This window comes from Crinia signifera, chromosome 11 (assembly GCF_055691185.1).
Source record: "Crinia signifera chromosome 11, ASM5569118v1, whole genome shotgun sequence".
Lineage (NCBI taxonomy): Eukaryota > Metazoa > Chordata > Amphibia > Anura > Myobatrachidae > Crinia > Crinia signifera.
Window position 1 is genome coordinate 49,977,646 of NC_139227.1, and position 14,209 is coordinate 49,991,854.

The 14,209-nt window shown below is 44.4% G+C and overlaps 1 protein-coding gene across 1 annotated transcript in view; it reads right to left on the minus strand.

The window, feature by feature from the left end:
* Positions 1 to 958: 958 nt before the first annotated feature.
* The window catches only part of HSD17B2 (hydroxysteroid 17-beta dehydrogenase 2), a 35,089-nt gene continuing 21,838 nt past the window's right edge, over positions 959 to 14,209 (minus strand). Inside the window, exons 3-5 of the mRNA XM_083165707.1 lie at positions 10,350 to 10,535; positions 5,335 to 5,472; positions 959 to 4,027 (exon numbers count right to left, since the gene is read on the minus strand). Of these exons, the coding sequence (XP_083021833.1) occupies positions 3,663 to 4,027; positions 5,335 to 5,472; positions 10,350 to 10,535 (689 nt within the window). The 3' untranslated portion in view covers positions 959 to 3,662. The remainder of the gene's footprint in view (positions 4,028 to 5,334; positions 5,473 to 10,349; positions 10,536 to 14,209) is intronic.

The window sequence follows — 14,209 nt, forward strand, 5'->3', positions numbered from 1 at the left end:
TTGTAGTAATTCCTGATCCTACATATTACAGATGACTCTAGTGCTTTGACCATTATATGGACAGTGTAAAACCCTGACAATGGGAGCAGAATCCATGGTATGCACAGCTCCAAAGTGACAGTTATAATTGGTCAACGTGTCCTCCATTTTGGTCAACAACAGTTCCCAATAAAAAAACAGCATTTCCTATAGCAGCGTGTAACATGTAATGCTGTCTTTCATGGAGAGGGTTAAGCTGTGGCTAGTGAGGTTAAACCCTAAGGGGAGGGATTCTAGTTCCCCTGGAAGATGCTGCTGGCGCTGCAAGGCATCTTTCGAATGGGATTTTCTCCATTAAAATGCCTCTAATACGATGCTTCCGCTGATTAAAATGATACGCAGCATGCCTATGTTCTGTGTGACTGCAGCTGTAAAACACTGTACTGTAGCACTTTGTATGCAGATACAGAGAGTCACGCTGAATATAGACAAGCTGCATATCATTTTGAGGCTTGTGTGTCCTGTTCACGATAATCAATTTTAATTGAAAAAGTTGCAAAAAGAAAGATCCCCACCGCTACTGAGCTGCACCATAACATGGCCCTACTAGAAGGGCTGTTTAATGCAAAAGCAGGCTAGATATACCTGGACGCATCTGTATACAATACGCTTTAATCTTCATCTTTCGCTAGCGCGTCCCAATCACCGTCCCACAGATCCCAATCACAAGAAAAACATATTATTTGTAGTCCTATCTAAAATTGTTCATGAGGCTACACAGAAATGTGCATGCATTTTCGTAGCAATAAAATAATAATTTGCGCTTTATAATTATCCATATGTCAATATTATAATGACCGAATAATAAAATGTCCTAATTCTAGAGTGATAAACCCAAGCTGTGATAATAGCAGAACTGCCTATTAAATCCTATTACTGTATATAGTTATCCAATTAAATACATTGTATAGAGTCGGAGCATGGAAAATTAATTATTTTATTTGTTTTTACTAATAATTTGCAAAATTACAGCTCTTTGCAAGTTTCCCAGGAGGATAAAGATCACAGCGTTGTGAATATAACAAGTGCCGCGTAGAAATGAAGACACGGTTATTGCTGATGATGTAGATTAGTAATGTTCTTGTGATCGTGCTTCTGTTTACTGCAAAGTTTACTCTGGAGAACAGTGGTCGTCATTAGTCTGATGTGTAAATACAGGATGGCTGAGACTAGGGGCGCTACCAGGGAAGTGCGAGCCCTGGGGACGCACGGAGTGCAGGGTCCCATCGAATGGTTCGAACGGCACTGGCCACCAGGATCAGGGCCGCCTCTGGAGGGGCCCGGGCAGCTGCCTACAGTGGCACGGGGCCAACCCCCCCTTCCCTACAAATCCTCCCAGACCCAGCGGCCCCCCAGCCAGGCATGCACAATACACAGGCTGGAGGGCATGCCACTGTGCCGCTGGGGGCCCGGACTGGAGGTCAGTCCTGGGCCCCAACATTTCTAGTGGCGGCCATGACCAGGATCGCCCTATAGACACTCCAGACATGCACACTGCAGGCTCTGTAGCCTCCTAGAGCATTCTGGGAATAGTCCCCGACATAACGGATTAATTTAGTTGCATTAGGCAGTGGCACCATGCCGCACATGGGCAACCAATAAGTGAGGGCACATATGTAGTTGTGCTCCTGTCATTTTGCATTAAGGAAGGAGAAGAGGCACAGCATACAGATGTTGCCGCGCTCATCCTGGCTGCGGTTCGGGTGCTCGTGCATGTTTGTCACGTCAAAATCGCACATGCGCCATGGAATTCCAATGCTGTGACATCACCATACAGCCATGCTCCCTGTATTGTTTCCCGCCCCCGCACCTCCTCTGGTGCACGAGCTTAATACACCATAGTTATCTTTAGGTAACAAACATTCTTTATAGGCTGAGGGATTCCATTATAGCACAGGGGAAAATATTCCCAGGATGGTAAGGAGGATAAAGGGCCACATGGGCCCTGGGCTGACAATGATCCTGGATCTTTTGTGAGAAGGGAGGTGCTGTGACCAGTTCTGCGTGGGTGTGACCATCTCCATGTGGGCATGGCCAGTGTGGGTGTGGCCAGTGCATTGTGGGCGTGCATGTAGTATCAGCACCAAAGTGCCCTTAATGACATAAAAACAGAAAAATTACATTATTTTGTGAGAAAATAAAAAGGCAATTTAAACACATGATGTATAGGCAACCGCCTGGCCAGCTGGGTATTATCCTGCTGTCATGGTGATGGGCCTTTATGCTATCTAGTGGACTGGGGCTGTAGTCCCACCCGCCCCATTGTTAATCTGGCCCTGTGTAGATTTCCATAGTGCCATCATTTTGTGTTTTATTCTTCTCTACCCAAGAGAGAGTCATTATGCTTCACCCTCTCCTGGCACCATCTCCAAGAAGACATCACAACTAGATTTTGCATTATACAGATAAAAACATGATATATATATATATATATATTTTAATAAATGATTCTTGTATTTAGTTATATTTGCACAATTATTTCCACCTGAAATCAACCCCCAGATTTTTGGCTGTAAAATTGCACTTATAATAGTACGGAATACTGTTCTTTATTAAATGGAGTCTGGATATACGTCCAAGACTCATAATAAAGGTAATATGTGTATATTTTCTTTTATGCTTCTATTTTAGTTACTCAGCTAATCGGAATAACGCTCTTTAACCTGCCACAACTAAAAGGGCCATGTATGAACTGAGAGGTCCCACGATTCCCCGAACCCATTCCCCCATTGCAAAATCCAACATGTTAGACATCCCAGACTCTCGGGTTCTGATCATTTCTGGGTCAATCTATGGTTCCCCGGTAGGCAGCCAAAAGTTCAACACCAACATGTCAACATGCAAAAAAGGTTAATATTGACAAAATGTTGACATGCTAAAGGTTGACTTTAACAAAAATTTGATAAAAATTTAATTTGAATAAAAAACCTCTTGCTTGTCTAACTTTGTCATCGTGAACTTTAACTTTTTGTATGTGGCCTTTTTGTGACTGTCAAGATTGACTTTTGCATGTCGACTTTCTGGTGTTGACCTATTCACTGGTAACCTAGACACTGTAGACCTATGAAGCTGATACCGGTCTGACACCCACAACGATACTATGCTATGCCGTTTTTACTGAGCCGTATTTCATAGAGAGTGCAGACTGCATTATGGTGTTGCTATTATGATGAATGTTCTTATTGTTCTAATTATTCTATTCCAAACAGAAATTAGAGGCTCTCAGATGGTGCTTATTATCGCAACCACACAAGCTGGAGGCCAGAAGAGAACGAGGGATTATTTACCGGTCTCTAGTGCTCAATAATGGCGAAACGCGCAATACAAAGCACTAAATACACAGCTGGCCACTTACCAGCATGGAAACAAAAAATGATTGAATGTAGTCATTAGACAAAGCAATATAAGCAAATATCTGATTGGATGCTACATATTAGGTAAAGGAGGGGTGTGGCCTGTGACAACCAATCATATGTTTTGTGTTTAAAACTGTATTGAAAAAAATTAAGGCAGAATGTCATTGGTGTCGTACAGCTCCCATAGTGTCACTCCCATTACCCATGTAGATGTACCCCATTTTATTTTGTTCCATTCAAAGTTTCCACCGTCCTCCCGCGGAAGCTCTAGTCTCCTTTGTTAGTACTCTGCGATGTCCCTAGAGATCTCGGGAGGATATTCCTGTGGATGTGGAAAGTTTGCTTTGCAAATTTATCATAGCACCAAAGAGGGAAGTAGCGGAACAAACAAGGGATAAGATACGCACACCTGCCCGGCGTATATGAGGAGTAGGGGCCGCGAGCCAGAAGAGCATGACAAACATCCTCCAGCACCGGGGAAAAGTCGGAAGAGGAGAACGTAGACATCTGATGGTGTAGGTCTTTCAGGCTTGCCAAGTATTCCTCCCCGTAGTCTTCTTTGACGCCAGGCATTATATTATCCAGGATCTTCTGGTCTTGACTTGACCAGTGTTCTCGAGATCCAAAAATATCTACAGAAAAAGGAGATACACTGTATCAGGCCTCTGAGATAAATGGATTGGGAATGTTTAGCGTTGTGTAATAAAATAATGGCCCACCAACCATGACCAGGTGATCTTATCCAGTGGGTCCTTAACACTAAGGTTCAAGATCAGAACTTGGGACCCTCCAGGCTAGCACCCCCCATAGACACCAGAATATGGGACCCTCCAGGCTAGCACCCCCCATAGACACTAGAATGTGGACAGTACTTTTTTTTTAAGATGATAGTTTTTGCCATTTTTGACTAACCATCTAGTGTCATCATGTTAGATGTTGACATTTTAACCATGTAAGTATTTAAGAATTCCCATGTGGGCATTCAGGTTCAGACAATATTCTGAATGTCGACATTCCATAACACACCCCTCAACAAGTATATGTTTTGGTTTCAGCTGCATACTGTAGGTGCCTAGTTTCTATAAAAAAAAAAAAAAAAGCCCATGTAATACTTGAGCCTCAACACTAGAGATGTGCAGTTCAGTTCCCCAGAATTCTTAATCCACCCAAATTTTTAAGGTTCCAAACCAACTTCCCGTTAATCGAAAATTGGATTTTAAAACCAAATTTCAGGTTTTGCGCACTGCTCATCTGGCATCAGTCCTTGGGCCAGATGCACTAAGCTTCAAAAGTGATAAAATGGAGAGTGATAAATAGCCAGCCAATCAGCTCCTGCCTCACTATTTTCAAACACAGTCTGTGAGATGGCAGGTAGGAGCTGATTGGCTGGTTGTTTATCACTCTCCATTTTATCATTTTTAAAGCTTAGTGCATCTGGCTCCTTATATGTCCACGTGATACATTTACCATTATATACCGTTATATGTTCTCCTGGTACTCTTAGTTATGTTCATTGATGGTTCATCACATTTTGATCAATATAATTGAATTTGAAATCTTTAATTTTCCAAGAGGTTCCAGGCTGGCTGCCTCCAATCTCCTATTGTAGTTTGTTCTCAATCCCTGACCCCCTGTAATCCCCCCCTAGACATCTCTGGTTTGCAGTCTCCCACTGTGATATTTAGCTAAGGGCCCGATGATGGCGCTCCAACCCTCTGGCCCATCTCTATGTTATAAGGAGAGCATGCAGTCAGTGTGTGCCTGAAATGAGTGCAAGGGCCTGGGAGTGTAACCTGGCCTCATCACCTTCCGGCCCCATTGTGGTGGCATCCTACACCGAATGCTGCTCCACCATTCATGCACAATTTAGGCTACCACAATCCTTTCCATCCTGGGCTATAACCAGCCTGTCGCTATAATACAATATTTTGGAACCTACTTGTTTTGAAACCACTTGGGTGGATGGCAGCTACTTTCACGCCCCACTTGAGGAGATCTTGGCGCACCACTGCAGTAAACATAGAAAGCGCTGCTTTGGAGGCAGCATAAGCAGCAAATCCTGGAATTGGACAAAGTCCTGGAGGAGAAACAAAAACTTAACAAGCACAAAAACATATAAGTGCCTACAGATAACATAATGGGGGTCTATGTACTAAGTCTGGAGAGAGATAGAGTAGATGACGATAAACCAACCAATTATGTTAGAGGATGGGTTTAGAAAATGACAGGAATAGGTTGATTGGTTGATACTTTGTCTCTCTACAATGTGTTTGTGGAGGCACCTTGACCTCACATACAGATTTATCCTTACACACCTATATAGGGTGTAATGGATGTATTGTGGCCAGTGTTTAGGACATGTTGGGGGTGTAGTGTCCTATGTTGGAGTGTAGTGTCCTATGTCTGTATGGGGTGCAATATATGTATTATGGCCAGTGGTCAGGACATGTTGGGGTGTAGTGTCCTATTTCTGTATAGGGTGTAATGGATGTAATGTGGCCAGTGGTTAGGACATGTTGGGGGTGTAGTGTCCTATGTTGGGGTGTAGTGTCCTATGTCTGTATGGGGTGCAATATATGTATTATGGCCAGTGGTCAGGACATGTTGGGGTGTTGTGTCCTATTTCTGTATAGGGTGTAATGGGTGTATTGTGGCCAGTGGTTAGGACATGTTGGGGGTGTAGTGTCCTATCTTGGGGTGTAGTGTCCTATGTTGGGGTGTAGTGTCCTATGTCTGTATGGGGTGCAATAGATGTATTATGGGCAGTGGATAGGACATGTTGGGGGTGTAGTATCCTATGTTGGGGTGTCGTGTCCTATGTCTGTTTAGGGTGTAATAGATGTATTATGGCCAGTGGTCAGGACATGTTCGGGTGTAGTGTCCTAAGTCTGTATGGGGTGCAATAGATGTATTATGGCCAGTGGTCAGGACATGTTGGGGTGTAGTGTCCTATGTCTGTATGGGGTGCAATAGATGTATTATGTTCAGTGGTCAGGACATGTTGGGGTGTAGTGTCCTATGTCTGTATAGGGTGCAATAGATGTATTATGGCCAGTGGATAAGACATGTTGGGGGTGTAGTGTCCTATGTTGGGGTGTAGTGTCCTATGTCTGTATAGGGCGTAATAGATGTATTGTGGCCAGCGGTCAGGACATTTTGGGGTGTAGTGTTCTATGTCTGTATAGGGTGTAATAGATGTATTATGGCCAGTGGATAGGACATGTTGGGGGTGTAGTGTCCTATGACTGTATAGGGTGTAATAGATGTATTATGGCCTGGAGGTCAGGACATGTTAGGGTGTAGTGTCCTATGTCTGTATAGGGTGTAATAGATGTATTATGGCCTGGTGGTCAGGACATGTTGGGGGTGTAGTGTCCTATGTCTGTATAGGGTGTAATAGATGTATTATGGCCTGGTGGTCAGGACATGTTGGGGTGTAGTGTCCTATGTCTGTATAGGGTGTAATAGATGTATTATGGCCTGGAGGTCAGGACATGTTGGGGTGTAGTGACCTATGTCTGTATAGGGTGTAATAGATGTATTATGGCCTGGTGGTCAGGACATGTTGGGGTGTAGTGTCCTATGTCTGTATAGGGTGTAATAGATGTATTGTGGCCAGCGGTCAGGACATTTTGGGGTGTAGTGTCCTATGTCTGTATAGGGTGTAATAGATGTATTATGGCCAGTGGATAGGACATGTTGGGGTGTAGTGTCCTATGTCTGTATAGGGTGTAATAGATGTATTATGGCCAGTGGATAGGACATGTTGGGGTGTAGTGTCCTATGTCTGTATAGGGTGTAATAGATGTATTATGGCCGGCGGTCAGGACATGTTGGGGTGTAGTGTCCTGCGTCTGTATAGGGTGTAATAGATGTATTATGGCCGGCGGTCAGGACATGTTGGGGTGTAGTGTCCTATGTCTGTATAGGGTGTAATAGATGTATTATGGCCGGCGGTCAGGACATGTTGGGGTGTAGTGTCCTATGTCTGTATAGGGTGTAATAGATGTATTATGGCCTGGAGGTCAGGACATGTTGGGGTGTAGTGTCCTATGTCTGTATAGAGTGTAATAGATGTATTATGGCCTGGTGGTCAGGACATGTTGGGGTGTAGTGTCCTATGTCTGTATAGGGTGTAATAGATGTATTATGGCCTGGAGGTCAGGACATGTTGGGGTGTAGTGTCCTATGTCTGTATAGGGTGTAATAGATGTATTATGGCCTGGTGGTCAGGACATGTTGGGGTGTAGTGACCTATGTCTGTATAGGGTGTAATAGATGTATTATGGCCTGGTGGTCAGGACATGTTGGGGGTGTAGTGTCCTATGTCTGTATAGGGTGCAATAGATGTATTATGGCCTGGTGGTCAGGACATGTTGGGGTGTAGTGACCTATGTCTGTATAGGGTGTAATAGATGTATTATGGCCTGGTGGTCAGGACATGTTGGGGGTGTAGTGTCCTATGCAGATCACTGTCTTGAGGTCCTTACTGTTCCTGGTAACACGGTGATATTACAGCAATGATATGGTAATAACACTAGTAACGGTGTAAATCACATGATGCCTATAATTGCAGTACACCATTATTTCCAGCCAGCGCTTGCCTTTGTCATATTTGCTGGATTCCGCTGGGCTAAATACTTTAAACTCTTTCTTATTTTGCACAGAAAAGTTAATCCCAATGGAAATGAATAGTTTATTGGCGGTCACAGTGACCTCGAATCCAGTTCTTTCACAGTTTCAGCTGTACATGCAGACGGAAAACACAAGCACATGTACAGCTCATTATGTATGAGGAGCCTTTCATCTGATAACAAGCGCGGACTCGCATGCACTCTATTACTTCTACATTACTGAGATGTGCTTACTACTCCTGTACAAGCACATTGTCTAGTGCACAGTGGTGGGTGGTTTGGTATCTGTCCTGTGTAAGGCTGGGGCTCCCATGGACGTGTTAATTCCCAGCTATGAAAGGAATTTGTCGCCTTATAGTCTTACTTTGTATTTTAACCCCTCGGTACCCAATCATCGTATGACCATGGGCTGAGAGTCCTCTCCTGTACCTCTCATTGAGTAGAACAACTGATGGTCAACATTAAGTGGCAAATCCTGGGCAACGCCGGTGGCGTACCATTGCAGTGGAGTTTACACGATATATGCACACTCCTGATACCCAGGCAGTGAGGCCCACCAGGGCTGGATTAAGGGGGGGGGGGGGGCACAGGGAGTCAGTACCCCCCCACCCACCCCGCCCCCTAGCTAGGGGCCCCCTGTTGTCAGCATGTATTTTAAAAGTATATATTTTTTATTTGTTTTTGTTTTAGCTAAAGGTTTTGTGCATGGGAGTGGGGTAGTGCTGCAGCTTCACCTATCTGCCAATGTGACAATGATTAATGGTGCTGAGCATCGGGAGCCAAGGCACACTGGCTGCACAAGTGTGCAGTGCATTACTGGGAGTTGACTAAGTCCCATGACACTTTGCACAAAAGGGCAGAGGCTGAGAGGTTTGTGCTGAGCTCTGATTGGTGGAGCTCATCACATGCTTCTCAGGCCCATGGAGGACAGCAGCCACGTCATGGGAGGGTTTTAAATCAGAGGCAGCGCTGAACCTGTGAGGTCTCCTACAGTCCTACAGAGTAAGGTACAGAGGGGCACAGGGTTTTCATGTGGTATCTATGTATGTGTATATATATATATATATATATATATATATATATATATATATATTGTGTATATAAAATATTAATATATCCCCCCCCTTGCAGTTACCCATTGACCAAGTTTATACTGCCTTTACTCTGTGTTTTGACAGTGTAATATTCTCCCATGCAGTTTGCGGCCAGTAATGATAAGTGCAAGGGGGCCCCCCTGTATAAAGTGACCCTGGCCTCCCAAAGGCTTAATCCAGCCCCGAGGTGAACTGTGGATTTTCCCTGTACCCCAATGAGAGAGTCTGCCCTGCCCTTAGTGGTCAGATAGGCAGAACATTACAGCGAGGAGATCCTCTATTAGACATACGGACACTGTAATGAAGGACGGGACGACCATGGCAGACAGGAATGGTCACCCAAAAACTTTACTAATGCAGACACAGACAAAGCAATAATTGCATCTGCCCAGGGCTGCATGTGCCGTCTCCATATTAAACCCAGGATAATACTTACACAATTACAATCATGTAACAAACTACTCAAATAATCAAAACAATTAAAAAGAGCCAATTATTTAGCTGTGACAAGCAAGTTCTGACAAGCTAATGAGCTCACTAATTAATAACCAGGATCTTAAGACTTGCATTTAGGGATTTGATTGATGCGTCCGCTGATGTTTTTGTACATAACTAACTCTGTGATTATAGGAACTGCAGGTGCTCTGTGCATCATGCCGTGTGCGCTGTCAATCTCTCTGGACTCTGTGCGCCATTGTAATTTGCAACCAGGAATTAGTCTCAGTGTAGCACCCACATGCACTCTACACATCATACGGTATGAAGGGGGACATGGCACATCAACTAGTCCACTTCGAGGCCCGATCTTGCATCGGACTTGCAGATTTTTGTACGCAGCCCTACAGCGCAGCTTTTCAGCCATTCACTGTCTATCTGCAGGCTGGAAGGCAGGTAGAGGATACTGCTCTTTAACTGGTGAATAGCTCCAGCCATCCACCAATCAGCATGCTGACAGCCATTCACTGACTAGCTGCAAGCTGGAAGGCAGGTAGAGAATGCTGCACTCTGATTGGTGAATAGCTCCAGCCATCCACCAATCAGCATGCTGACAGTCATTCACTGTCTAGCCGCAGGCTGGAAGGCAAGTAGAGGATGCTGCCTGAACATTCTGATTGTGTGCCTGCTTGGAGGCCCCTAGAATTGTGGGGGCCCTGGGCAGCTGCCTGCTAAGCCTATTCATTAAATATGGGCTTGCACTGTGTGCTTTCCAGGCTTCAGAACCTCACCCGCCATGCTGGATATGGTAACAAGTCTTCCCTTGGATCTCCGCAGTAAGGGCATAAACATCTTAGTGACTTGAACGGCACCGATAAAGTTGACCTCCATACATTGCTTGTACACATCCATGGGAAGCAGTTCTCCATCTGCCATGTAGCCAAGAACCCCAGCATTGTGTACAATACCCCAGAGACCTAGAGTGGGAATAGGCGAAGAGAGACTTGTGTTAGTCCTGGGGCAGGTATCTCAAAGATCTAGGCATTGTTTGGACACAGGGACTCCCAGCTGGCCCATTAGTAACATCAAATCTTAGGGTTCCATCACTCTGTTCTATTCCCAAAGCCAAATCCTCCCACACACTTCTGTTCCCAGCCCCTGTGGAATATTAGGAGTCCCAGCCCCTGCAGAATATAAGGATTCCCAGCCCCTGAGGAAGATTAGGAGTTCCAGCCCCTGAGGAAGATTTGGAGTCCCAGCCCCTGAGGAAGTTTAGGAGTCCCAGCCCCTGAGGAAGTTTAGGAGTCCCAGCCCCTGAGGAAGTTTAGGAGTCCCAGCCCCTGAGGAAGATTGGGATTCCCAGCCCCTGAGAAAGATTGGGATTCCCAGCCCTTTAGGATTACCAGCCCCTGAGGAAGATTAGTATTCCCAGCCCCTGAGGAAGATTTGGATTCCTAGACCATGAGGAAGATTAGGATTCCCAGCCCCTGCAGAATATTAAGATTCCCAGCCCCTGCAGAATATTAGGATTCCCAGCCCCTGCAGAATATTAGGATTCCCAGCCCCTGCAGAATATTAGGATTCCCAGCCCATGCAAAAATATTAGGACTCCCAGCCCCTGAGGAATATTAGGAGTCATAGTCCCTGAGGAAAATTAGGACACTCAGCCCCTGCAGAATGTAGGATTCCCAGCCCCTGAGGAAGATTCGGATTCCCATGCGATGTACCATTACAGAATGGCACAATCATTTTGAATCCCCCCATTATTCTTTCATATACTGTTTGGCATAAAAATCCCACAATGTAGAATTTAAAGTCACAAGATGACCCTTAAAAGTTTTTCCAACTTCAGAAACCTTTGTGATACTGAATGTCTGCAAATGTCCTCCTGAAAAATTTGCTGAATACAATGGAAATCTTTCAATTGTAATCCATTTATATGATCCAGGGAGAATTATTGAGTATAATTGGCAACATTCCCACCAAAGTTAAAAATACAAATCGCCTTCATTAATTTACTATAAAACATATAGAGAGTATTTTAAGGAATAAACCAGTATAATAATATAAAACACTCAGGGTATTGTTAAACTGAACAGTTTTTTGCAGCTTATCTCCATTAATAGAAACAAAGATATAAATATATTGGGCTGACAGAATATTCTGGAAACTTTAGCAGCCAATTGTATTCAGCAAAGAAAAGAGAGCCAGTGGGCGCCTTCTGTACACTAAAAAGATTTAATCGATATACACATAGAAACAATACACAAAACACAGATTACATATGACGAATAGTATGCATGCATGCAAACAGAATAAAAATGTATATTCCGTATAGAGATATTCTAAAAATTTAAAAAATAATAAAAATGAAAAAATGGATATAAAAACTGAACTGCAGCAAATATTTACCAAGTCCTGATTGGATGGTGTAGGGGCCAATATTTATAGTCCCATCACGGGTTCAGACCTCTCCAGAGTTATAATAGGAAGAGCTGTATAATAATGTGCAGAACGAGACGGGTTAATCACCTCTTGCCGCTCACTATTTGGATGCCTGATAGTTGTTAGTGGCACCTGTGTTGTAAATAGCACTTATTCACGCAAGAGTGACACTTCAAATCTTGTGTTAGACAGGGCTGAATAGTTGTCACTACAGCATCCCCTGGTTTTACCTTCCCACTGGAAATAGGCTTGCGCCTCAGTTGTAATCCACCGGCGTCTGCCGTACCACCTCTGTTGCCGGCGTCTGCCGTGCCGCCTCTGTTGTTTGCGGTCGGCTGGGGTGATGTGTATCACAGTGGATGAAGGTACCCACTTGCGGGGATCAGGTCCTTGTAGGGTAGCGTGATTAGAGACCCGAAAACAGGCTTGCGCCTCAGTTGGTAAATTACCGGCGTCTATTGTGCCGCTTCTATTGTCGGCGTCTGCCGCACCGCTTCTGATGTCTGCGGACGGCTGCAGTGGTCAGTGTCACAGTAGTGGAAGATACCCTCTTGCGAGGATCAGGTCCTTTATAAGTGAACGTGACTTGGAGGCCGTAGGTTAGTGTCGGTCAAAAAGCACAGCGGCAGTGATGTACCAGTCGGGTCCTAGGCTGCAGTGTTCAGTAAGTGACTCCTCAAGAAAACTAGTTTCGCCGCGCTCAGGTGGCTTTTTCAATTCAGGAAATTGTATTCAGCAGTAGCTTTCCTAAAATAACTTCTTTCAGCATAGTTAACATGTAATTGGTTTCTGTAGATTTAGTACGCAATGGAGAAATGATTTCCCTGAGATCGTATCACACATGAGCCACTGCTGGGTACCCACTTACACTTACCAGCCTGGTGGCCAGTGAGTCTCTCCTCTAGTCAGATGGTCCCTGGACTCCTGCTCTGTGACACCAGTCAGCTTGTGGTCTAAATAGGTGTGGTATTCCGAGCCGACAGACGGGATTCCGACCGTTGGTACTCCGATAGGGGGGGCAAGTGCAACAAAGTACCTTTCCCCGTGCCCGCCACAGGTTCTATTCTCCATCTATTGGGGGATCAGCATGACTGAAAATAGCCCTTGTCAATCTACCAATTTACAGTAGGGATTCTGCTGATGGTGTACCGACAGTTGATCCATCATCCGGCACCCGGTCACAGATACTAGTTACTAGCTATACGGAACAGAGCAAAAGCAAGAGAAATAGGGGAGGTCTGCTTAACACCATCTCCAGATAGCATTATTATCACAGGGTTTCTCCCTGGAAATGTTTCACAATTCCCTTCAGTAAATTCTTGCAGATCGCATTTCCCCTTACAAGAATAAGAAATGCAATCTACTTACTTAATTAGGCTTAGTTTATTTTTATTTTATGAAAACTGCTCCAAGAGCCCTTTAATACATTCAGGTGTTTTTAAAATAATGTGAAAATGATGTGAAAACACAAATTTTCACCTTATTTTAGTAAAAGTTATTTGGCTAAATAAGCCCACTAGTGACAAGAGGAAGGGGTTATTAAAACACTATAGTATTCAGGTTCCTACATTATGTGGTTTGTGCTCTGGAACTAAGGGGGTTATTTTGTGCAGAGAGAGTAAGATTTTGGTGAGTTATTTTGTTTCTGTGCAGGGTAAATACTGGCTGCTTTATTTTTACGCTGCAAGTAGATCTCACTTTGAAGTAAAACCCCACCCAAATCTAACTCTCTCTGCACAAGTAACATCTGCCGAACCTGGAGTGCACATGGTTTTGTCCATCTAAGAAGGAATTTGTCAGAAAGAGTGAACTAAAATAAGGCCCTGAATGAGCAGACAGCTTGTACTATACACAAGCGGAAAAATTGGAGCTGATCTGATGGCCATTCTCACTTAGTGGATGAGAAGCATCAAGGTGTAAGATGCTGATAAACCCGAGAAAATGCTGTTGTCGGAGGCTCGCCTGCTCACTGCATATCCACTAATCCCCAGAATGGCATACTGGTGCAGTGAGCAATGCCATCTTTAGATGGTGTTTGCCAATAGAAGCCTGTGAGTGTCCATTGTGTTCCTCCCTGAGAGAAATCCAATCAGATCCTTGTAGCAATGGCACATGGGGGCTGCTGACATTGCCCAATAGAAGTCTATGACATTGTCAAATAGAAGCCTATGGGCTTTTTTGCATACCCCAAGAGAGATCCAATCAG